The sequence below is a fragment of the Enhydra lutris genome, unplaced genomic scaffold (genome assembly GCF_002288905.1).
Source record: "Enhydra lutris kenyoni isolate GAN:26980312 unplaced genomic scaffold, ASM228890v2 scaffoldscaffold26, whole genome shotgun sequence".
Lineage (NCBI taxonomy): Eukaryota > Metazoa > Chordata > Mammalia > Carnivora > Mustelidae > Enhydra > Enhydra lutris.
In genome coordinates, this window is record NW_019154110.1 from 2,839,918 (window position 1) to 2,864,578 (window position 24,661).

The window sequence follows — 24,661 nt, forward strand, 5'->3', positions numbered from 1 at the left end:
AGTGGCAGCCTCCTGCCCACAGCAATGCCCCCGTGACACACCCTCTGGGATGCAGACCGGCCCAACAGGGAGGTGGGCACAGATGGACACTCTGCTAGGCAGCCTGGACAGCCAGCCGGCCATCTGCAAACTCCCTGCCATACATTCCCACTGGCCTTCCATTCTAGCTGCAGAACTTGGAGGAGGTGAGCAAAAGGCTGAGGTTAGGGCTCTCAGAAGTGGATGAGAAAGAAAGGAAGAATGAATGGCACAGGGTGCCATGTCCCAGGCAGCACTGGGACCCCGCCCTTGGAGAGGAGGGAAAGAGAAGAAAAGGGGATGGATGCACAGCCCCCTCCTGCTCTGCCTTCAAGGCAATTCCTATGACAGGACAGGGGCATCACTGGGGAGAACGTTCACAGCCCCAGAGTGAGTGGGCCGGTGCCCACAGATGCTTCTTGCCTACACCCACCTTGGGAAAAGTGCCTACCCTCCTGGCTCCTGCCTCCAAACCAACTGTTATCACCCCCTTTTCAGCTAATCCAATTCTTTTCCTTCAAGGAAGCTCAGTGACCTCTGGCTCCCAGTCTCTCCCCCACCCTCTCTTGCCTTAGCTCAGCCTGACAAAGTCTCCTGGCTAGAAAGCAAGTGGCGAGTGGCCCCTTTGGCCCGAACTTCCCAAGTGCACTTATCCTACTGTTGCCATGGAAACAACGAATTATGGCCTCCTGGTTTCGAGTCCACCGACTCCTCTGGGGCAGCAGGCTCACACCACTGCTGTGCCCACCGGGTGACTCATGTCACTGCCAGAGAAAGCCCCCGGCACAGCTGGCCTGGGGAAAACCGGCTGCCACTCCCGCTGAGGACAACTGGCCCATGGGGAGGAGGCAGGCACTGCACCTCTCCCCCAGGAACAGCTGCCGGAGAGCTCAGCCCCTCGAATCCCCTCGCAGGCATGCGCCAGCCCCTCTCGGGCCAGAGTGCGGGGCTTCCACCCAGCCACGAGGTTTGTACGCAAACCAGCCATTTCTGCCCGCACACAGCTTTAGGCAGCCGAGCGCAGCTAGCCCTGCCCCTCCCCCGACAAGCATCCAGGGCGTGTCACATTCCCACCTTCACGGCCACCAAGAAGGGGGACCCTGAGCCGGGGCTGGTCGGGGTTCCCAGCTCGCACTCCTCCAGGAGAAACACATCTTCATCCTCCAGAACCTTGTCCAAAAAGCCTATAGCCTCCTCTTCCTCTTCCATGGCAGCCGGAGGCGCGGAGGGCAAACAGGAAGCGGGGTCCACGCAGCAGCAGCAGCAGCGGTTGCCGCCGCCGCCCCGGAGGGAGGCAGGCGGGCAGGGAGGGGAAGAGCGTGCAGGGCAGGCCTAAACCAGCATGCTGGCCTCCCCGGAGTCAGTCCTGGCGCCCCGCCACCGGCTCCCGATGAAAGGCTCCATTATGAGCCCTTTCCCGCTGCCGCTTCCCGGCCCTCCCGCGCGCCGGGGCTGCCGGCCGCCTCGCTCGCGCCCCCGGCCCGGGAGAGGGGAAGCGGCGCTCGGGCAGCTCTGGAAGCTCCGGCAGCCCCGCCGCCGCCGCCGCGAGCTTAGGGCTGTCCCTGGAGAGACCGCGCGGCGGAGCAGGAGGAGGCGCCCCCGCCAGCCGCCGCTGCCCTTCCCGCTGTGCGTGCCGGGCCCGGGCGCAGGCGGGGCCCTGCGCTCCCCGGCCGCCGCTAGCGAGCTCGGGCCGGCCGCCCCGCCGCCGCCGCCGCCGCCGCCGCCGCCGGCCCCACAGATCCCGCCCTTTCTGGACTCGGAGGCTCGCGTTTGCTATTAATACACAGGAAATGCACGACTTGACTCGTGAGGTGGAGCCGTTCCTTCTCTGCGGTCACCGGCCGGCGGCTGGCGGAGGCTTCTGGCGCGCGGAGGAGGGGCGAGGGGAGGCCGCAGACGGGCCGGCCGCGGGGGGAGGTCCGCTTCCCAGAGACAGGCTTTATTTACAGCCCCTCACCAGAGCCCGGGCCCGCAGGGGGAGGAGCGGAGGAGCAGCTGCCCGCACGGCCTCTAGGACGGCCGGGCGAACCTCGCTCGCACCCGGGGAGAGCCCCAGGCTGAGCCCCTTTCTCATCTCCGCCGCCGGTTCTGACACCTTTGCGGAGGGAGGCTAGGGCCTGGTGAGAGGAAACAGCTTCTATAGCCACGGCGGCTGGGAGCACAAGGCTTTGTGCAAAAGGAGGCCTCGGCCGCCTCACCACAACAGCACCAAAAAGTGCCAGCCGGGGTCTGCGGCAGGCCCACCTTGGCGGGCGTGAGCTGCCCCATCTCCTACTCACAGATGCTGCTGGGACGCGCACTCCCACCTCCTTGGAGCGCTTTTGCCTGGAGAGGGGCCTCTGCCCTGCAGAGCCCAGGCCCATGGCAGAGGGTACAGGAAACCCAGGACGGGTAACACCAGCTGCCCTTCCTGCCCCCAGTCTGCTTCCCTTGGCTTCCTCAAGGGCGGCAGAGGCTAAGCCCATCCAGACAGAGAAGTTTACGTTTGTGGCTGTGTAGGCCCCAGCTAGAGAGGAGAATAGTCTTACTCCCCTGGGGGAGGCGTTCAGGGGCAGCACCTGGGAAAAGCTCTTTCACCACACAACACCTAGGGCAAAGGCTGCAAACTCCAGCAGCCCTTAAGATCAATGGAAGTGAGCCAGGTAGGCATGGGGGCGGGGCGGGGGGGGGGGGTTGGCGGGGAGGGCTGTTGGGTGGAGGGGAAAAGCCACCACCCAGCTCCCCGCTGCTGGCTGCTGGGACAGTGCGGGCTGTGCCATCTCAGATTGTCCTAGAGAAGCTGGCAATGTGGATTTTTAGCTGATCTCTCCGTTTAAAAATGGTGGCAGATCAGTGACGTTAAAACCAAACAAAACGTCTAAATGAAACACACAGGTGACCTGAATCAGGCCCACAGACAAGGCTGCTGCCTTCTTGCAGCTGGTTGTTTTTTTGAGGGGTGCTGGGAATTGTGTGGGTCCGGGAGACACAGGGTGGTGGTCGTGTTCCCTGAATATTATCCCCCCTGTCCCACTTCCTCACCGGAACTGGCATCCTGGAATCCAATTCAGCGTCACACACGACCAACCCACCACTTCCCCATGTAGACCCGAATCATCAGCGCCACCACCCAGGTAGACCAAGTGGAAGTTCAGGGTTCCAGTGGTGAGCCCTTCAGCCCCAGTCAAGCCAATCTCCTCAATCTGCGACCAGCCCCTCCACAATGTCTCCAGCCAGGGAGTTCCTGAAATCTTCCTGATGCTTCTAGCTCACAATTCTCTCTCCCAGTCAATATACAGTTGCTGGGACCAGTCAGCGTGGCTCTTAGTGATGCGGTGTCTGAGCTGTCCACTGGTGTGTGTATCTATCACCAGACTCCTTAGGGATAAGTCCTACACCCTGTCAGGTAGTAATGGCCACAGCGGGGAGGATTCAAACTCTTTGGAAAGGAGTTCCAAAGTAAGGTCAACTGCATGCCATTCTGCCTCTCCTTTACACTGGGCACCTCAACTGAGAAAGGGCTCCTGGCTGAGCCTCCAAGCTGGGTGGAGGGCTGAGGAGAGAAGAGGGAAATAGAGAAGAATGGAAATGGTCTATCCCAACCCCCCAAAAGGTCTGTGGGAGCTCTGAGCTTGAGATGGGGCTCCCGCCACAGAGAATCTGTCCTCGCGGCTGACTCCCTGTCACTAAAGCTGAAAAACAGATGGAGGGATTTGGGGTAGGCTCTTGGGGCCTCAGGGCTGACAGGGTTCCACAGACGCACACCCCCTTCCCTCGGTCCCTGGTTTTTCCCTGTCCCTTCCCTGCTTGGGTTATAAGAGCACATCTGAAGGGCCCTTTCAGCCACAATTCCTCATTTGGTTTGGGCGGGTGAGGCTGCTCCTAGGGCTTGGGAACAACTGGGCCTGGCATTCCCCAGGGCACAAGTGTGCCAGCCCCAGGGCTCTCTGCCACCATTTCTGTCTCCTACCCTGCAAGCTTCAAGAGCACGGCAGGACTGCCCCCATGAGTCAGACGAGCAGGTGGAATGGGAGAAGGGCCTGAGAGCCCAAGGGTCCCTCTTATGTCCCTTCCCCTGCCCAAGGGGGCATGAAATACCCTTGGAAGTCTCCTGGAGAAGCCCGGTCTTCATTCCCCACGCCCCTAACCAGCATAGCCAGATCAACACCCACTTCTTCCCCAAACCCTGGAACCTCTCAGAAGCTGCTCCCTAAACATCCAAGGCGTCTCTGCTCCACCCCACCCCAGCTGGCTGGAAATTCCAGTGAGTAAGGAGAATGCCCTTCCATTGCCATCGGGCACACAGACACCACTCAGAGGCCCTCAGTCCTCCCCCCGGGGGGGAAATGACTCACAAGTCCCAGCGACGCTCCCCTTCCTTTCCCCTCCGAGTGCCCTGAGCCAGCCCTGGACCTGAGCTTCCTTTCTGCCTCCTCCACACTCCACTGCCTCAGTCTGGCTCCTGCGCCTCTTTCCAGAGTAGCAGCTTGCTCCAAAGGTCTCCAAACTGCCTTATTCCGAAGTGAGAGGCCTCTCTCTCCTACTCCGCAGCCTCAGCAGTCTGACTGCTCTGGCTAAGGTGGGCCCTTCCTTCTCCTGCCTCCTGGAGTCACCCACTCAGGACCCCGGCCTCAGCCTGCTGCTCTCTCCCCTTGACGAACTCCTCCCTTCTCGCTTCCCGGCCAATGGTGGCCCGTCACCACGTGTAGCTCCAGCAACCTGCTCAGCTCCAAGCAAGACATCTCCACTGTCGGCTGGCTCTCTTCACTTGAAAGTGAACCCCTCGGCTCCACATATCCAGAGCAAATGACCCTTCCCCCTCCCTAAGCCAGCTTCCCCTTCTGGCTTCTCCACTTCTGTTGGCAGGGCCGCCATCTTGCGACTCTTCCTTCCCTCCCTCCCCACATCCCTTTTACCGTGTCCCTTTGGTTCTGCCTTCTTTTCCTCTTCTAAAGCCACCACCCCAACCAGAGTTTGCAGCATCTCGCCCCTACACGGTCACAATCATGTTCCATTTCGAGCCCTGGTCTTGCCTATCTATCTACCTGGTAACGGTGTTTGCTCCTTCATACCCAGTGATGCCTGGCATTACGAACACGAATCTGGGAGACACAGCCATTAGAGTGCCCTCAACCTATGGGAAGTGAAGGCCACAGGAACAAAAGAGAGAGTGTCTTGGTGATCACCACAGTGGGAACACAGGACAAAGGCAAGTATCCTTGCCTTAGAGAAAAAGCTTCTCAGGAGAGCGGCTTCTGAGCAGTAGCTGGAAAAGGGGAAGAGTTTGCAGGCAAAGGGAGGAAGGCCAGAAAAGAGAACTTCTGGTGAGCAAACACAGAGGGAGGACAAAATAGAAAAGGGGCAGGAGGTGAACTTGGAGAAGTAGGCTGGAACCACACTATGGAGGGTGAGAGGCATGGACTGCCCCATGGGTGAGGGTCACTGACTGAGCTTTTCTCTTTTTTCTTTTCTTTTCCTTCCCTTAAAGAGGGAGGTGGGGAGGAGCAAAGGGAGAAGGAGAGAGATAGAATCTTAAACAGGCTCCACACCCAGCGTGGAGTCAGACATGAGGCTCGACCTCACAACCCTGAGATCATGACCTGAGCTGAAATCAAGAGTCAGATGCTTAACCTACTGAGATTTCTGACACTTGCCAAACACACACTCTCAAAGCCACTGAGAGTTTCCTCTCCCCAAACCCAATGGCCTTCCCTCACACTCATTCTCCATCCCTCATTCTCTTAGCCACTAAATCAGTAAGTATTTATTAACAGCCTCCTGTGCACTGGGCATTCACAATGCAGCCATAATGGGATACTATGTCTCCCTCTATGGAGCTGACAGGCTTGGGGACAGACTGACCATCATGAGCCAAGGCAGTACCAGGAGTAGGACACGATCTCAGAACTATGGGGCTGAAGTACAACTCTCCCCGAAAGGATAACATGGAAATACCTACTGTGATTTTAAAGGTTCACCTCCTCTGACCCAGCATCTGCACTTTAAGGGATTTTTCTGCAAACACATTCCTACTAAGAGATCACAAAGATCTCTGTACAAAGATATTCACTGCAGTGATGTTTATAACAGTGCAAGACTAGAAACAGCCAAATGTCTAGCAGAAGGGGATGGTCAAATGACTTATGGGATATTCATAAAGAAAGAAGAGTGAGGTAGATCTTTACTTACTGATATACAAAATGTCCAAGACTTATTAAGTAGAATAAGGAAAGTAAATTACATAACAGTACCAGTATGATTTAAGGGCAGGGGGAAGCATATATCTAATATGTCACATGGAAAAGTAAGGAGAAGTATACAACCAACTCTTCACAAAAGTTCTGTCTGTAGGATGGGACTTTAGGAGACTTTCACTTTCTACATTACATATTTCTGTAAAGTTAGAATTTTCAGTGATGTAACCAGGGAAAATAAAGAAGTTAAAAAAAGAAGTGTGGCAAGTGCTACGATTGGGAAAGTAGACTGAGCTCCGGGGGCACAAGATAGGAGCAGCTGATGCAGCAAAGGGAGAGTCATAGAAGGTTCTCCGGAGGAGGCAACATTGAAATTCATACTCCAAAACGTTCAGGGGTTAGCCACGCCAGCAGGCGCAGCGGGGGAAGACAGACAGGACTATGTGAGCACAGGAAATGAGTTCAGTCTGGGGGAGAGTGTGCGTTCAATCATTCAGCCAACATTTACTGAGCATCTACTAGGTGCCAGGCACAGTTCTAGACACTAGTTTTTGGATGAACAAACATCTGGTTACAAAACTGACAAAGCTCCATCTTGGAGCTCACATTCTAGCTGAGAGGTTGGTAATGACCCGCAGAAGTGGGCAGGGGTCAAGTGGTCAGATCCAGCAGAGCCTTTAACAGCATTGCTAAGAGCTGGATTTTGCCACTAGGAGAAAAGAAAAGGAACGCACTGGAGGGTTTTAAGCAGGGAATGAGGAGACCATTGTTCAACAGTCATACCTCCCAGTGACATCAGATTATTCTTTCTAAAACACTGCTCCTCTGTGCCCACAGGAAGCCACCAAGTCAGCCCAAACAAGGGCAGTGGGGCCCTTGCTGGCGACTCAGCCAATCCAACTGTTGACAACAGTCTCCTACTCAGTCTCCCCTTAATGGGCCGGGCCATTCTCACCTTCAGGCCTCATCCTGGGCTAGAAGCCTCTTCTCCCTCCTCTCTGACAATTCCCAGCCCTCCCAACTTTCTGGGCAAAAGCTGAAGCTTCACCTCCAGATTTGCTGGAGCTCAAGAGACTCTGGGTCAATAAGAACTGGCCCCAAGGGGCCAGTGCCGGCAGCAGGCAGAGTCCACTAAGGCCACAGACAGAATCAGATGCATCATCTTCCTGATAACTGTGCTCCTCCCTCTGCCTTTCCTCCTCTGTTGTAGAAGCCATTCCAAAAATCATACATAGAGTTTAATTACATAAAGCAAATGCTGTGTGTCAGTCAGTACATGACACTATTTATGCAGTAAAATAAGCAAAGAAAAAAGAACTTCCCTAGATTCTGGATTTCAATCCTCACTCTGCCTCTTGCCATTTGTGTGACCCTGGCCAAGTCATTCTAACTGCTAGGGTCCCAGTTTCCTTGTCTGTAAAATGGGATTACAGTACCAACTCCAGGGTTGCAATGAGGGCTAGTACATGTAGGGCAGTGCCTGGCAAGTGTCAGCCCTTGTTAGGCACTAGCTAGTCTCCTTTTCTTTGGCAGGGGTGGTAGGGTATGGGGAGCACAGAAGTGGGGGGCCCTAGCTCACTCCCTGCTTCACCTCCTACCTCTTCCTTTGAACCCAGTACCCAGCAGACCATTATCCTTTTCTCAAACTTCCAGAGGCTTCCCCACATTCCAGAACTTGCATAGCCCTCTTTACCTAGAATGTTCTTCCTGACCAGTGCCCAGGCAGAACACTTCCTGCTATCTGAGGCTGCCTCCCCCAGACTCCCCTCCCTGGTTCCCCTACCTGAGGTCACATGACCCCTCCCTTGGGATGCTGGACATCTCTCAAGGTTGTTGCATAGATGGCCTTGAAATAGAGTGTATGTGGGGGGATGGGGGGCAGCCCCTGTGCATGCGAATTCCCCACAGCAGCTGGAACAATCTCTTGTAAAAAGTGGGTACTCTGAAAATAATTAGTGAGTAGACATGAATGCTCACAGGGCAAGGCAAAGGGTCTCCCCAGAAGACAAATCAAGAGGTTTCAATGGGATGGATGGTTCCTATGGAACGTGGTCATATGACGTGGGGTGCTAGGGCTGAAAGGAGCACAGTCCTACCAAAGGAAACCAGGCTGAGGAGGGAGGAAGGGTGAATATCTACCCACCAGTGCCCAGTGCAGGAGGCCAAGCTGTGGCTGTATCTCGATTTCCCAGCACTTCCCTCCCTGCTCGTCTCTCAAGCTCCTGGTAGTGGCTTGGTGTCTAGCAAGGTGGGCTTAAGGGGAACACCTTCGCGGTGGGGGCTGGGGAGAAGGGAAGGCAGATCATGGCCAAGTGACAAAGAGCCCAAGACCACTCTCACCTCCTTCCCAGCAGCTGGGCTCTCCGCTTTGTGCCCCTCTCCCCCCCTGAATCCTTCACAGCGGTGCCCCCTCTCCCCTCTCCCTTCAGGGGCCTTCACGAGGCAGGAGTACCACTGGGAACTGAGATAGGGCCTCCTGGAAAATCGGGTTCGGATCCCAGGAGAGATACAGAATCAACTCCCATCTCAGGAACCAGTGCTCTGTGTGGCTGGCACGAGGTGTTTTCACAGGTCCTGTGTCACTTGGTCCTGGCAGCAACCCTTCTGCATGGGAGGCATTTGTCCTCATTTATAGCCGAGGGTACCAAGACCCCACAAGTTGCCCAAAGCCACACGGCCAGAAAGAGGTAGAACAAAGGCATGAAAGCTCCTGTTCGAGAGAGGTAACAGAGAACGGCCGAGGCGAGGATCCTACCACTTGCCAGCTGGGGGGCCCTGGGTAGGTGGTGTTACCTCTCTGCACCCCAGTTTCCGTAGCTTAACACAGGGCAACAGTGGTGCCTTCCTCACAGGGTCGCGGTGAGGGCGAAGCAAGCCAGTGTTTATAAAGTACTTTAACAGCACCTGCATTTAGAGTTTTTGTGCGTTCTCTTTGCAGGATGGGAGGGGTCTGGAGGCCCTCCTGGCAGAAGCAACCAGCCCACAGCCCTGAGGGTGGAAGGCTTGCCAGCACATATCCAAGCAAAAGAAAGCCCTAGCAGGCGCTCCTGGAGAAACTAGGCTCAGGGCAAGTCCAAGCACTGGGGGCGGGGGAGGGGTGGGTTTGAGGAGGCCAGAGAACAGTGTTCCCTTCAACACTCTGCCACCCTTACTTTGGATTCTCCTGCTAGATAAAGTCTGAACCCCTCAATTCAGCCTTTTATTCGAGCTGCCTCTGGGTACCCCAGGAACTACAGAATGAGTCTGACACTGAGCAGTCCCAGCTGCACATGTACAAACTTCATGACTGCACAGCGCTCTGCCTAACCCCATCGCACGGAAACCTCCCAACAGCTGCGTGAGGTCAGGAAGGAGGAAATTCTCAGTATCTTCCCTTTACAGATCAGTACACTGGAGCCCAGACAGGGAAAGGGACATCCCTGACATCCCTCGGGTCGCACAGCTGGTAAGTGCTCTAGCACTGAGACAACACCCATATCTTTGCCTTGCTTCTGCTTTTTAGGGCATCTCCCAAGACGGGTGACGGAGGAGTCTATGGCTTGGGGGGAGCAAGCTTTTCTGTAAGACCCTGGTCCTAGCAGAGGAAAGCGGGCCCCCACTTGTTAGCTGAGATCGAGAGTCCCTGCCCTTCCTTCCCAAGATGGAACCAGGCACAGGACTCTCAACTGAATAGAGCCAGCACTGGCAGGGGGCCCTGGCCCTACTAAGGAGCTCTGCTCAGCTACAGCATATCTACTATAGGAGCAGCAGGGCAAGGCTGTAGGGGTATGGCAGGGAGGGAGGAGTATGGGTCTGTCCTGCCAACACTGCGGGGACCTGGCTTCATCTGGGCTCCCACACCTGGCAGGACTGATCCAACCTCACAAAGGAGGTTGCAAAAGGCAAACTCGGTTGTTGTCTAGCAAATGCCTTGAGCCTAGGTCCTTGCAATGGTCTTGGCTCCAAAAGCTGGCGAGAAAAGTCTTATAGGTCCCAGTCACAAAGGATGAGTCCGACCCAATGCTGCGGGCTTTACCTGAGTCATCCCAGTCCCTCCTCTCACCACCCCTTCGGGGAGTTGGTCCTACTTAAAGAGAGTAGCAAGGAGGCACCCCAGTGGCTCAGTCGGTTAAGCGTCCAACTCTTGATTTCGGCTCAGGTTATGATCTCAGGCTCGTGAGATCGAGCCCCACATCAGGCTCCATGCTTAGCTTGGAATCTGCTTGAGATTCTCTCTCTCCCTCTGCTCCACCCTCTGTTCTCTCTCTCAAATAAATCAAATCTTAAAATAAAATAAAAAGAAATAAAGCTGAGGAAAGTGAGGCTCAGAGGGGTTATGTCACTTTTCCAGATCCTACAGCTAGAGAGTAGCAGGTGTTCATCTAGTCAAAGCTCATGTTCTTTTCATGTGTCAGGCTGCCTGGGCCACGGGTACCCAGACATTTGGTCAAAATTATTCTGCGTGTGTTGGTGAGAGCGTTTCTGAGTGAAATTAACATCTGAATCTGGGTAAAGCAGATTGCTCTCCCTGATGTGGGCAGTGGGCCTCATCTAATCCACTGAAGACCCAAATAGAACGAAAAGGCTGAATACGAGGGAACTTGTCCTACCAGTTGAGCTGAGCCGTGAGTCTCTTCCAGGCTTCTGACGCAGCCTGAAACACCGGATCTTCTTGGATTTCGAGCCTGCTGGCTTCAGGCTGCAACTCACACCACTGGGCTCTGCTGTTCTCAGGGCTTTAGGCTCAACCTAGAACTAACTATACGTCATTCCTGTGTGTCCAGCTTGCTGATGGCAGGTCTTGGGACTTCCCGGCCTCCATAATGACGTGCACCAATTCCTTATGGTAAATCTCTCTACAGATCTAGATCTAGATACAGATCCTATTGGTCCTGCTTCTCTGGAGTACCCTGACCAAATACAAAGACCAAACCTTAGGCTTCCCGGAACAAGCTGGCTGCATGTTTGGGTATGAAATGCCCAGCTGCCAGAGGCCAGAAATCTGAGTATCTAGAACAATTGTCTGATTTAGTCCAAAAGTCCCCTTGGTTCCTAAGGCCCCAACAGGAAGCCTGGCAGGGAGGGGCCCTGCCTGGCCAAATGAACAGAGCCAAGCAGCAGAAACCTTGGTTTTCTTTTTTTTGTTTTGTTTTTGTTTTTTTCTTTTTAACCAAAACAACCCCCGAGTACTCAGGAAGGGGTGTGTCAACTCTCTCCAGCACCTCAATGTAAACAGCAATACTTGTGGAGTCCACTAGGTGGAGCCAGTGATCCAGCAGAAAGGTGGGGAATGCAAACTAACTCTGGGAGGGAAGGCCTGCAGGCAGGGGGTGCACCAGGCTGCAATCTTCACCAGGATCCCCTGGTTGGATAAATGCTCCCGGCCCTCAGCATGTCTTCTAGCCAATGGTGTAAAAACTCAACTCTGGGGTTCCCAAGCCCCAAGCCCTTTCATCAGCTGTCACTGTAGCATCTCTGGACTTCAAAGTTCTCAAACCATGTTATTCCCTCCTGAGCCACCCAGCAAAATGAGCAGCCACAAAGTGAAAAAAAGTCACTGCCCCAAAACCTCGGAGCTCCAGGCAGGGAGGTGGAATGGGGTGGGTCCCCTGCTGTGCCTGTTTCACTGGAGAAAGCACCCAACAGTACCTCTCACCAAGGAATCTAAAAATGGACCGGCCCTCGCACAAGCAAGGTGGTCATTTGATGAGGGAAGGAGCCGGGACAGGGAGCAAGAAGGAAGGCCGAGAGGGGAGAAGAAGATGGCAAAGGCACCTTTCTTGCCAGCGAGCAGCTCTACTTAGCTACACGTTCTCAGCTCTCAGCCAGCATTCCTGGCCCTGGGTTGGGTCCTCCCATGAATCTTCCTGCACCTGCTCCTAGTGGGGATAACAGCTGAGTCCTCCAGGGGTCCTCTGAGCTCTATTAGGTCAGAGACCCGAAGGCAGAGATGGGAGGCAAGGGTTTTCTCCTTGTTTCCCCTGGCTGGCCTCAGTTCAGGTCCCAGAATACTCCTTCCTTTATCAGTAGAAAAACCCTCCCCTGCCTGTCCAAGATGGTGGTCTCTCACCTTCCTTAGGGATGACAGGACAACAGCCCAGAATGCCGGCTGTGGGGGGTCCTGAACCTCACCCAGCCCCTCCACCTCCCACCTGCCCCCACCATCTTCCCAAACTTGCACCGCCTGGCAGCCACTAAGCTCAGCCTCGGCCTCTGTTGCCATGGTAACAATGTGGCTTCCCCCAAGTGGGAAGCTGGTTGCCAAGGCCCTTGTTGCCAAAGGCTATAACAGCCACCCCGGTGTGCAAAGAGGGGGTGAGAGCTCTGTGGATGGGCGGAGGGTGGCCAAGGAGGCTGGGAGGGAAAGAAGCAGGGAGCTCTCCAGAAATGGTAGAGTCCCAGCAGACCCCCTGCTGGAGTGGGGCTTCCTGGGCCCTTTAGGATGGGAACAAGTACTCCCCGATACCTCAGTGACTGCTCCTCAGGAAGGATGGAAGAAAGGGCCCCCTTCCCAAAACATACCTGGATAAGCCCTCTACTGAGCAGGACTGGGCCCTCCAAGCCCCACCCCCATCCCCACATGGAGGAATGGCTTTGATGCTCCCCAACTCCAGAAAAACAGTCCCCAGGAACCCCTCTGTCTCGCTCGCTTAGATGCCCCTGTACAAGCTGGGTGCAGACAGAGCCGGGCCCTGCAACCAGAAGCAGCATGAATTACAAGGATTGCAAGCCTCTTAGCCTGTCTCAAAGCACGTACTTAATATTCCTTGTAAAATGCTTCTCTTTGGAGCAGAGCTCCCGTCAGTCGATAAGAGGAGAGGGGGACACCATTAGGACTCATTTCCTTCCAGAGGTGGGCAGAATAGGGCCCCTGATCTTCGGGGAACACTGCCTGAGCAGCTCACTCCACCCTGCAGAGAGCACAGAGACCAGCCTTGCTTTGCTGAGCCGGCATCTGGACGTCTACAGCCCACGGGTCACGTGTGCAGCCCCTGCCCGGCTCCAGGCCGGAGAGAAGAGCTGGTTCCCTCCCCCAGACCCCATCCTGCTCGAGAGGGGCTGGTAAAGAAAGCTGAGAGAGGAAGTGAGGGTATCCAGGGAAGCAGATGGCTGGTAGAAGAAGCAGGGGTGGCAGAGAGAGCAGCAGGTGGGGGTGGGGGCGGGGAGCCTAGTCTGCAAGGGGCCCAGGACCGGAATGAGAAGACGAGGGCACCAAGAACATCCAGGTCCATGTTTCCCCAGCCCTGCTCCCCCCAGTAGCATTGCAAGCAGAGCCTGGCCCGTGACCCCCAGGCCTGCCTGGCCCCCTCCCCTAGAACTCCCCCATCTTCTCCAACCCCAAAGGAAAAGCAGGTGTACCTACCCCAGGTGCCAGCCCCTCAGGTGGGGTGGGGGAGATGCCATCCCCGCCGCCCTGGCCACGGGCACTGAGCTGGGGTGACATGGTGGGCGACTCGTCGATGTACGGCATGGTCTCCGAGCCCTCCGGGGGCCCCTTCTGCTCCTCATTCCCCTCTCCGTCGTAGTCGTCGGCCCCGTAGCTGAAGTCTGAGACAAGGAACAAGAAAGGCCACTGAGAGTCCTCCACGAGGGCCGCCAGGGACTGGTAGCGCAGTGGGCGCCGACGGCGACCCCCGGCTGCCATGCCCCCCCGCCGCAGCATGCACGGCCTGGCCCAGGCGGGGGCTGCGCGGGGGGCCTGGGCCTCGTGAGGGGCTGGGGAGTGCCAGCAGGCCCCGCGGCTGCAGCTCCAGGGCTGCTGGGAGTCGGGGAGGAGCGGCTCTACTGTTGCCACCTGCTTAATAGCATGTCAGCCACGGATTTCGAGCCGCTGTTTCCTTTGCCTCCTGCCTCATTCCAAGTCTAAAAATTCACAGTGGGAGCAGGAGGCAGGATGCTTCCAACTCTCCTCTCTGAGTCACCATTTTGCTTTTTATAGGGACTAAGGAGGTTGGGCGGGCCGAGCGATGTCACTTCCTGAGCCCCTCCTCCTTGGGTACCATTCGTACACCGAGCCCATCCCTGGCATGGGGCGCAGAGCAGCTTTCGGGGTGGAGGGCTGAGGCACTGCCCCCGGGGAGCCCTCCCTCCTCTGAACAAGGCCCCGGCGCGAGATGGAGCCCAGGGCTGGCCGAGTGTGGGCGAGAAGGTGGCTCCAAGGCCTGGCAGGGATGTGGTTTAATGGCAGACTCAAAAGCTGGCACTTATTTCTATAATTTCAATGGAGGCTCCCTTCGGAGAAGAGGGAAGAAAAGGCTGCAGGGAAGTCGAGCTGCCATTTACCCGACCAGGCTGCGGAGCCCACGCACAGCCCCGCAGAAAGGCCCCCAGAGCTCCACCACAGGGGTCTCTCCTGCAGCGGAATGAGTGACCCTCTCGCCGCCCCTCACCCTGTCTGGGCCTCGTCCCATCATCTGCTCAGATGGAGCTTCTTCCTGGATGTCTTCCCTGGAGTCTCTGCTCAAAACGACAGCAATATGGACTTTTAGCGGCTTGGTTGCTCTTGCCCAGTCGTCTCTGTGCCCCTGGGACAGGAACTAGGTGTCTCGGTCATCACTGTGTGTGCCCAGAATCCACAGGCCCACATGCGGCAGGATCTCGGGAAACGTGTGTGGAGGGAATGAATGAGCGGAGGAATGCACTGTCCCACTCAGGTCTCAGGTTTGAGCCAAATTCTCCATGGGGCCCTGGCTCCTCCCCTTCTGTCACAAAATACCAGCCCCTGGGCAGCCAGCAGCCCGAGAATGGTGTCAACAGGTCACCAGGGCGTCTGGCCACGGCTGTACTCAGTCCAATCTGGCCCTTTGGCAGCCAAGAGCTTCCCCCAGGCTCGCTGCACCTGCTCCCTCTGACTTTCTCTCCAGTCCCCGTGCTGACGGCCCATTAAGCTGTCAGAGGATGTAAGCTATTATTTTTTTTCCCCCAGAACAGGCATGCATGTGAAGAACCACAGGATCCAGCCACGGAAATGTGTGTAAGCCACGTACACAGAGATAGGGCCCGCTGGCTGGAGAACGCAGGGCCTATGCATGAGGCTGGTAGGGGGTAAGCCGACTCTGCTATTTCTGAGGGGGGGTAGAGGGAAGGCAAAGAAGCCACAGCATCCAGTCGGCCCAAGTCTGGCATTGTCGGAGAAGGGAGGGCACCGTCTGGTGAGGTCTCCTCACTTTGAGAAACACAAGGAGGGAATGAGACATCCTGTTAACCTCCATCTCTCCTCCAGGGGGCTCCAGGCTGCCCTGTGAGTGCCTGGAGTCAAGGCCAGGGGTGTGCAGTACAGCGAACCCTGAGCTGGCCAAAAGCTCAGATTCCAGCGGGCCATGCTGACTTTCCTGTACACTGACCTATATTCCCAGAGGTCATGGGCCCAGATCTGGGTAAGCTCCAATTCCTCCTCCTCAGAGGACCAGCCATGGGCCTGCATCTCCCACTCCTCTCAATCTAGCTACATCTGGAAGGCTGTTGCTACTATCCCCAGTTTATCAGTGAGTCTCAGGAAGATCTGCCCAGAAAGGTTCTGAACCCAGGTATGTCTCCAAATGCCACCCTTTGCCCTTTGAGTTTCTAACTTCCAGAGAAGTCGACTTCCACAGCTCTCCTGATCAGGGGAGGCTGACCAAAGACCAGGAGGGAGGGGTGCCGGCCACAGCCGTGGGAGAGGCCCAGGAGTGGAGGAAAGTGCACACATAGAGCTCTCTGCAAATGTTCTTAAATACTTTCCCTTTCGTTCCACCACCTGTCAAACACTGACAGCCCAGGAAGTCCGTCAGAGACCCAGGAGGACCCTTACCAGGAAAAGGTACAGAAAAGACAGAGAAACCAACCCTCAGAGAAAGAAGGTGCCTGGGGACTCAGGAGGATGGAAATCTACTGAACACAGGCTTCAGTTTATGAGAAGCTGCGGATACAAAGGCTTGGCCACCAGGTCTCAAAGAGAGAGGGCAGAGGAGGCTGCTAACAGCCAATATCCGTTTCCCCTCCTAGTAACAGAAATATCATTATATTCGCAGTGGCACTGTGCCCAGTGGCTAACTAAAAGACCACTTTCCCTAGTGGTGTGGGCCACATGATTAAGTTCCAGCCAATGAGATGTTAAGTGGATATATATGAAACTTGAAGGAAGGCTGTTAAAAATGATTGGTTTAGCTGGAAAGCATGCCACTCCTCGCCCATGCCCCCATGGTTCCTCCTTCTGTTGCCAAAGTTTGGAAAGCAGATGGGATGGCTGGAGCTCCAGCAGCCATATTAAACCATGAGGTGACACGGAGGATAGAAGCCTTCACTGAAGCTAGCCGAGCAGAAAGCTAGGAACCCAGGCTGGTGATGGCACAATGAAATGCCATACCTCTCCAGGGCTGTCTACCGCCAGACTTCTTCTTCTTCCTTTTTTATTAGATTTTATTTATTTCACAGAGAGAGCACGCGCACACTCTTGTGTATGAGTGGGGGAGGGGTGGAAGAGCAGAGGGAGAGGGAGAAGCAGACTCTCCACTAAGCAGGGAGCCTGCCACAGGACTCCATCTCAGGACCCCAGGATCATGACCTGAGCCAAAGGCAGATGCTTAACAAACTGAGCTACCCAGGCGCCCTCAGACTTCTTTTACATGAGAGAGAAAAATGCTCATGTGACTTGAGCTTCTATTATTTAGCTTTTATGTTATAGGTACTCAAACTTAATTGTAACTGATTCAGATGATTTTCCTTGACATTCTTCCTAGGTGCTTTTCCTACTGCCTTCACTGTTCCTTCTAAGTCTCCTTAGTCTCAAGTCTTTTCCCACCCCTTAAAAATAGGTATTCTTTAAGTATCCTTACAACAGAATACTGCTCACCAATAAAAAGGGACAAACAATGGATACACGCAACAACAGAAATAACTCTTACAGGCATTGTGCCAAGTGAAAGACATCAGACACCAAGGAGCATATCCTGTATGGCTCCATTTACATTAAGTTCTAGAACAGACCAAACTACCCTATGGTCGAAAATAAAAAAAGGGGGACGCCTGGGTGGCTCAGTCATTAAGCTTCTGCCTTCAGCCCAGGTCATGATCCCAGAGTTCTGGGATCGAGCCCCACATTGGGCTCCCTGCACGGCGGCGAGCCTGCTTCTCCCTCTCCCTCAGCCTGGTGCTCCTGCTCCTCCTGCTTGTGTTCACCCTCTGTCAAATAAATATATAAAATCTTTTTAAAAAAAAGAAGAAAAGAAAAGAAAAAGGAAAACAGTGGTTACCTCTGGGGTTGGGGTAGAGACAGCAGTTGACTGTAAGGGGCACAGGGAACTTGCTGGGAGATAGAAATGTTCTGTATCCTGGGATGCCTGGGTGGCTCAGTTGGTTAAGCATCTGACTCTTGATTTCAGCTCAGGCCATGATCTCAGAGTCATGGGATCGAGCCCTGCATTGGGCTCTGTGCTCACCGGGGAGCCTGCTTGGGGACACTCTCCCTCTCCGTCTCTCCCCCTCTTGCGTGTGCAGTCTCTCTCTCTCTAAAATAAATAAATAAATAAATCTTTAAAAAAAAAAGAAAGAAAGAAATGTTCTGTACCTTGAGAGAGATTTGGGGTACATAGGTGGATGCATTCATCACCTTTGTGAAATATACTTAGGATTTGTGCATTTTACTAAACACTGAACTCTGGTTAATGATATTCATGCTTAAGTGTTGAAGTGAAGTGTGCTACTATCTGAAACATATAAAAAACAAGATGGGTTGATGATGCTCAAAGAAATGGAGAGATGGGGGCACCTGGGTGGCTCAGTGCTTAAGCCTCTGCCTTCAGCTCAGGTCATGATCTCAGGGTCCTGGGATCGAGTCTCACATGGGGCTCTCTGCTCTTCAGGGAGCCTGCTTCCTCCTCTCTCTCTCTCTCTGCCTGCCTCTCTGCCCACTTGTGATCTCTCTCTGTCAAATAAATAGAATCTTTAAAAAAAAAAAAAAGAAATGAGAGATGTACAATAAAGCAAGTATAGAAAACAGAAAACATCCAAAAAATACAGATAATTATAGACTCTAGATGGTGGGTACATGGGTATCCACTGTAAAATTCTTTTTTCTTTTTTTTTTTTTTTTTTAATTTAAAGTAGGCTCCAGGGGCACCTGGGTGGCTCAGTGGGTTAAAGCCTCTGCCTTCAGCTCAGGTCGTGATCTCAGAGTCCTGGGATCGAGCCCCGCATCAGGTTCCCTGCTCAGCAGGGAGCCTGCTTCCTTCACTCTCTCTGCCTGCCTCTCTGCCTCCTTGTGATCTCTCTCTGTCAAATAAATAAATAAATAAATAAATAAAATCTTAAAAAAAAAATAAAATAAAGTAGGCTCCACACCCAACTCCATGTCATGAACTCAGGAACTCACAACCCTGAGATTAAGATTCACATGCTCTACTGACTGAGCCAGCCAGGTACTCCTCGCTGTACAATTCTTTATGCATTTATGTATGTTTGAAATTTTTTGTAATAAAATGATGGGGAAAAATTGGTGCTCTCCAAGCTTCTGTCACCCCTGCTTTGCTCCCTCTCCCAAATTTTATTTACGTGCCAGGGAGAGGTCTAAGCCGTAGACCCATCTCTCTGATTGGTTCCTGGATACCTGCATCCTCAGGGACCTCGATCCACCCTTTTCCTGAAGTTAATATGCTAGATTGCTCAAGTAGGAAACCCAGGAGTCATTTTGGATCCCGTCTTCTTCCTGGTCTTCATCTTCTACATCCTGAACTTTTCTCCACTCCCCAACTTCTTCCCTATTTTCACCAGCTCTTACAAGGACAAATCCAACACTAACTCCCCATGAGCCAGACTGAAAATCTGACTGTGTTTCTCCCCTGTTAGAAATTCAACAGTTTGCCATTCACTTCAAGGGTAAATTCCAAACACGCCAGCTCAAGTCCCTTTATGGTCAGCAGCTGAATCTGCCTTTACAGGTCATCCTCTGCTGCTGAGTAATATCAGACATCTTCCAGGTCCCTGCAGTGGGTTCTATAGTAGCCCCCAAATATAGATACAAACGTTCAGGTCTTAACCTCAGTCCCTTATGTGACCTTATTTGGAAAGAGGGTATTTGCAGATGTCATTAACTTGAACATAACTGACTGGGTCCTAAGTCTGACGATGTATCCTTACGGGAGACAGAAGGAGAGAGGACACAGATGCACAGAAGGCTCTATGAAGAGAGATTGGAAGAGACTGGAAGAAGCAAGCAAGAATTCTCTCCCTATAATCTCAGTAAGGAACACTGCCCTGCCAACACCTTGATTTGGGATTCTGGTCTCCAGACTGGAAGAAAATAAATTTCTGTTGTTTTAAGCCATTGAATTTGTGGTAACTTTTTTTATGGCACCCCTATGAAATTAATACAGTCCCCAGACACGCGACACTGTTTTCCCCCTCTGGACCTTTGCACATGCTGTTCCTAGACCTAGAACACCCTCCTCACCCCTTGTCCACCCTATGAAATCCTATTTAGCCTTTGAATCCATCTCTGCTGCCCCCTTCTCCCAGGAAATTCCTCATCTCCTGAATACATAAAGCACTTTTGCACACTTCTGCAAAATGAGGAAAAGGTGAATACTTTAACTTTCTAAATGTCAGAAAAGTGAAGAGAAAATTAAATGGGGAACTACAAATGCTCAATGTATATATCCATTTAAAATGTAATCAAAGAAAATGCATATATATATATTTGCAATTTCTTCTACCAAATCTGCAAGGTTTTAAAAAAAATACCCAGGGGCGCCTGGGTGGCTCAGTGGGTTAAAGCCTCTGTCTTTGGCTCAGGTCATGATCCCAGGGTCTTGGGATGGAGCCCCGCATCAGGCTCTCTGCTCAGCGGGGGGCCTACTTCCTCCTCTCTCTCTGCCTGACTCTCTGCCTACTTGTGATCTCTCTCTCTGTCAAATAAATAAATAAAATCTTAAAAAAAAAATACCCAAATTTGTCAGGGAACAGGCAACCTCAGAAACTCTTGGAGGCTATGGGGAGACCCGGCTGGCTCAGTCAGTAAAGCATGCAACTCTTGATCTCAGGATTGTGAGTTTGAGCCCCATGTTGGGTGTAGAGATTACTTAAAATAAAACCTTAAAAAAAAAAAAAAAAAACAACAACCACAACTCCTGGAGGGTATGACACAACTTGTCTGAAGTCAGTTTGGTAACTGGTTTTGAAAGCTTTAATAGTTTGCCCAGCTTTTAACCCAGCATAAGACAAGACTATGTCCTAAGAGATAATTAGAAATGTACCTACCGGCACCTGGGTGGCTCAGTCGGTTAAGCATCTGCCTTCAGCTCAGGTCATGATCTCAGGGTTCTGGGATCAAGCCCTGTGTTGGGGCTCTCTGCTCAGCAGGGAGTCTGCTTCTCCCTCTTACTCTCCCTCTGTGCTGTCTCTCCCTCAAATAAATAAATGGAATCTTAACAGAAAAGAAGTGCATCTAAAAATAAGGCTACAATGTTATTAATCACAGGGCTATCTATGATTATGAAATATTAAAAACAAACTGAATGATTATACAGAATTCATTGAGTAAAGTATAGTATTTCCCCAAGATGGACTACTATGTAACCATTAAAACTATATGGATGGTGTATATCATGAACTGAAAAAGGAAATAATAGTATGTACAGTATGATACTATGTTTGAAAAAATAAAAGTGTATGTGCACAGAATAAATGCAAGGCAGCAGCACAAAAATAATCATAAAGCATTCAGGTTCTAAGATTTTGGGAGAAATTAATACATGATCTCTGATCTCTAGGACGCTGGCACATACTGCTTGTCTCCTACCCAACATCGATCTTTCCTTCATCCCTGCTTATCTACCCTGGTTTTGTATGAGGGGACAAAGGACCCAGTCCCAGGCAAGATGCTCGCTTTTTCTGACTCTCACAACTAGGAGTGGCCACTGGCTCATGAGACCCAAGTACAGCATGATGGAGCCTCTGGCAATGCCCCTGCTTTGATGATTAAAAAGGGACTTCTTGCCTTGAACTCAAGTGTGATGACTGGAGCTACAGCGGCCATATTGCTGCCTGAGGAAACGACTAAGAAAGAACACGGACATTCCCTTGATGCTGAAAAGCGACTGACCTGCAACAGGAAGAGCCCATCTCATTTTTTACTGAAGGGAAAAACATAAGCCCCTAAGTGTTGGGTTTTCTGCCACTTAAACACATTCCTGAGTGACACCCTCACAGCCCAGCAGAGGAAGGTTGTCTGGTGGGCAAGAGGATATCCTCAGTGCCATGACAAAAGGACCTCACCAGTGAGGCAGAGAGGAGGGAGGAGGCAACAGTGTGCGTGAGGGACGGGCTGGAAGGGTTGGGTGGTACTCACAGGGAGATGGTTTATTACTGTGGCTCCGAGCGAGACCCTGAGGTCCCTCAGCTAAGGCTCCAATCCAGGCTCCGTCACTTCCTAAGCTCTCTGTGCTCCGAAGAGTGCCTGGCAGGGCAGCCACCTCTGAACAGATGTTGGTTAACCCAGTGAATGTGAAAGAGGATGACTAAGGGGCCAAGTGCCCAGGGCTGCTTTGAGGATTATCTGGAATAACGCACACGAAGCACTTAGCACGTAGTAAGCACCCTATCAATCTTAGTGGCTATTATTAATATTATTAATTGAATCTTGAAGGATGCGTGGGTGCTTGCCAGGCGGATGGGGATAGGAGCAGAGTTCTAGGCAACGAGAAGAGGCTTGGCAAAGGCACAAAATGTAAAACAGCAGGGCCCCTCAAGGGGACTATAAATAGCCTAGCACGGCTAGAACACTGAGTGAGCAAGAGAGTGGGGAGGCAGATAATACAGGAGAAGTGGGCACAGACCAGCACACCAAGGGCCTCATGAACCAAGCTAAGAGTTAGGCAGGACCCAGTGGGACCATTCCCTAACGTGGGGTCTTGCCAGCCATATAATTGCCATATATCGCTAACTTTACATAATTCTGCCCAATGCCTGTGTTCCTGTCTTGCGTTACAAGGCAGGCAGAATCTTGGGACTCCCCCTTACCTCCCAGAGCTCCTAGGAGTCACCTAGATTGGGAACGCATGTGAATATAGGGTTACCTATTCCAAATATGTAACAGAGCCTGGGCCAGACGGCAGGACGGGAGCCAACTGGTGACAGACCACAGAGACCTCAGACGTGCTCCTTTTGGGGCAACGTGGAGAGCTAGCCTGTCGGGGGTAGGTTCAAACCCAAATGACCAGCCTTCATTTCTACCATCCCAAGCTCTGGTTGGTGCAGGTGGGGAGGAAGGGTTGCCCTGCCGGCTGAAGGCACACAGGCGTCTAGCTGTTTACAACCTTCCCCTGAGGCTGCCCAGCACCTGTGATGGACACAGCCACAACCAACCTCCAAAACAGAGGCTGAGGGCAGTTTTGGGGGATCTTTCCAACCTCTTCTTGGCCACTCGAAGAACCTGTGGGTCCAAACGGCGAGAAAAGATGATGAGCGTGGGTTGCTGTCAGGGCCCACAGAGAAAGAAAAAATGGATGCCAAACTCTGGTGAGGGAAGAGACCCATTTGGAGGAGGGTCTGAGCGTCCCTTGATGGGAAGCGAGATAGGGAGAGAAGGAAGAAGCTGCTCCCAGTGAGGGAAAAAGAGCTGCAAAGAATGGGGTTAAGAACTGCATCCTGTTGGGCCACTACCCAGAACAGACTGGCGGGGAGAAGCTAAGGTCCCGGGGCTCTCTTGCACGGATGGCATCCGGTCACTAACTCCCAGAAAATGATTCTGCTCCCTGCTCAGACCTCCCTCAGATGCCAGGTGCTGGGCTGAGGCCTGCAGGGACCCTGTTGGACACAGTGTGAGCCCCTCCCCAGGAGACGCACAGATCTGCTCACTTCCCCCCAAGATCCTCTAACTCCCCCAGATTCCCCTTCCAACTAAGCTGTGGGTCTTCCCCACATTCTCAGGCACGCAGGGCTATGAAACTCGGCCTCCCCCCCCAACATGGGGGAATCGCAGACCCCAAGGCCAATGCGTAGTCTAGGGTCTCCTTGCCCATACCAGAGAGGGGCTGCCACAGAACCGGAAGGACTGTGTTTCATTCCTCATCTTTGAGATAACAACGGGGATAGATGACAATGCCCATGTCACAAGCTGGTTGTAAGCCGACACTGAATAACATAATTAGGTTAAAGAACCCGGACAGTGTCTGGAGAGAACAGGCATCAGGAGAGGTCAGCTGAGGGAGGAGGAAAGCAGGCTGGACACCTTCAGGGCCCCGTGACCCCAGTGCATCCAGGAGATAACCCCGGGAGTCCCTCAGTGGTAGCATGGCACTAAGGTGAGGCACCCCCGTACCAACCTCTTTCTAGACGCCTCCTTCTCTGTAGCTCCTGTTCAAATCCGACAGGGGGGAGGCTGGGGAGCTGGGACAGTACAGTGGTCCAGGGCCTGCACTTTGAGTCAGATTCTGGTTATAATCCCAGTATTACCACTTAACAGCCATGTGATCTTAGGCAAGCTACTTAACCTTCCAGAGCCTCGGTTTCCTCACCTATAAATAGGGAAAACTCGTAATGTCTATACCTCATGAGTTTTCCGTGGGGTCCCAATGAGAAGATATATTACTGTAAGGCACTGGGCCCAGCACAAATGCTAAATAACCAGTAACTGTCCTTACCACCTTGGTCCTCTTCCTGTGTGGTGAGTGCCCTCGGGGATCTCCTAGTCCTTGCCCCAAAAAACACCAAAAAACAAAAAACAGAACGAGGGCTTTGGAAACAGACCCTGGGCTAGGCTCCCATGGGCCAGCCCAATTTTTCCTCCAACAGCCTATTTCTGGAGGGTCAGCTTCGAGCAAGGCCTCACAGGCCATCTGAACAGTTCAAATCTTCAACTTTAAGACATCAGTTCCAGGGGCGCCTGGGTGGCTCAGTGGGTTAAGCCGCTGCCTTCGGCTCGGGTCATGATCTCAGGGTCCTGGGATCGAGCCCCGCATCGGGCTCTCTGCTCAGCGGGGAGCCTGCTTCCTCCTCTCTCTCTGCCTGCCTCTCTGCCTACTTGTGATCTCTGTCAAATAAATAAATAAAATCTTAAAAAAAAAGATTTTATTTATTAATTTGACAGAGACACAGCGAGAGAGGGAACACAAGCAGGGGGAGTGGAAGAGGCAGAAGCAGGCATCCCGCTGAGCTAGGAGCCCGATGATTCGGGGCTCGATCCCAGGAGACTGGGATCATGACCTGAACAGAAGGCAGCCGCTTAAGGGCCTGAGCCACCCAGGTGCCCCTAAAATCTTTTTTTTAAGATTTTATTTATTACGGGGCGCCTGGGTGGCTCAGTGGATTAAACCTCTGCTTTCAGCTTGGGTCGTGATCTCAGGGTCCTGGGATCGAGCCCCACATCGGGCTCTCTGCTCAGCGGGGAGCCTGCTTCCTCCTCTCTCTCTGCCTGCCTCTCTGCCTGCTTGTGATCTCTCTCTGTCAAATAAATAAATAAAATCTTTAAAAAAAAAAAAAAAAAAAGACATCAGTTCCAAACTTCCCTGCACACTGGT

General features: G+C 53.0%; 1 protein-coding gene across 4 annotated transcripts in view; it reads right to left on the reverse strand.

Moving 5' to 3' along the window:
* LOC111151605 (active BCR-related) overlaps positions 1 to 24,661 on the reverse strand; it is a 178,364-nt gene that overhangs the window by 80,227 nt on the left and 73,476 nt on the right. For 3 of the 4 annotated variants that reach the window (XM_022509693.1, XM_022509692.1, XM_022509694.1), the window contains exon 2: positions 13,534 to 13,718. In XM_022509693.1, coding sequence (XP_022365401.1) covers positions 13,534 to 13,718 — 185 coding nt within the window. Of the gene's footprint in view, positions 1 to 1,092; positions 1,622 to 13,533; positions 13,719 to 24,661 lie in introns of those variants that run through there. The other variant, XM_022509695.1, reaches the window with a different exon arrangement.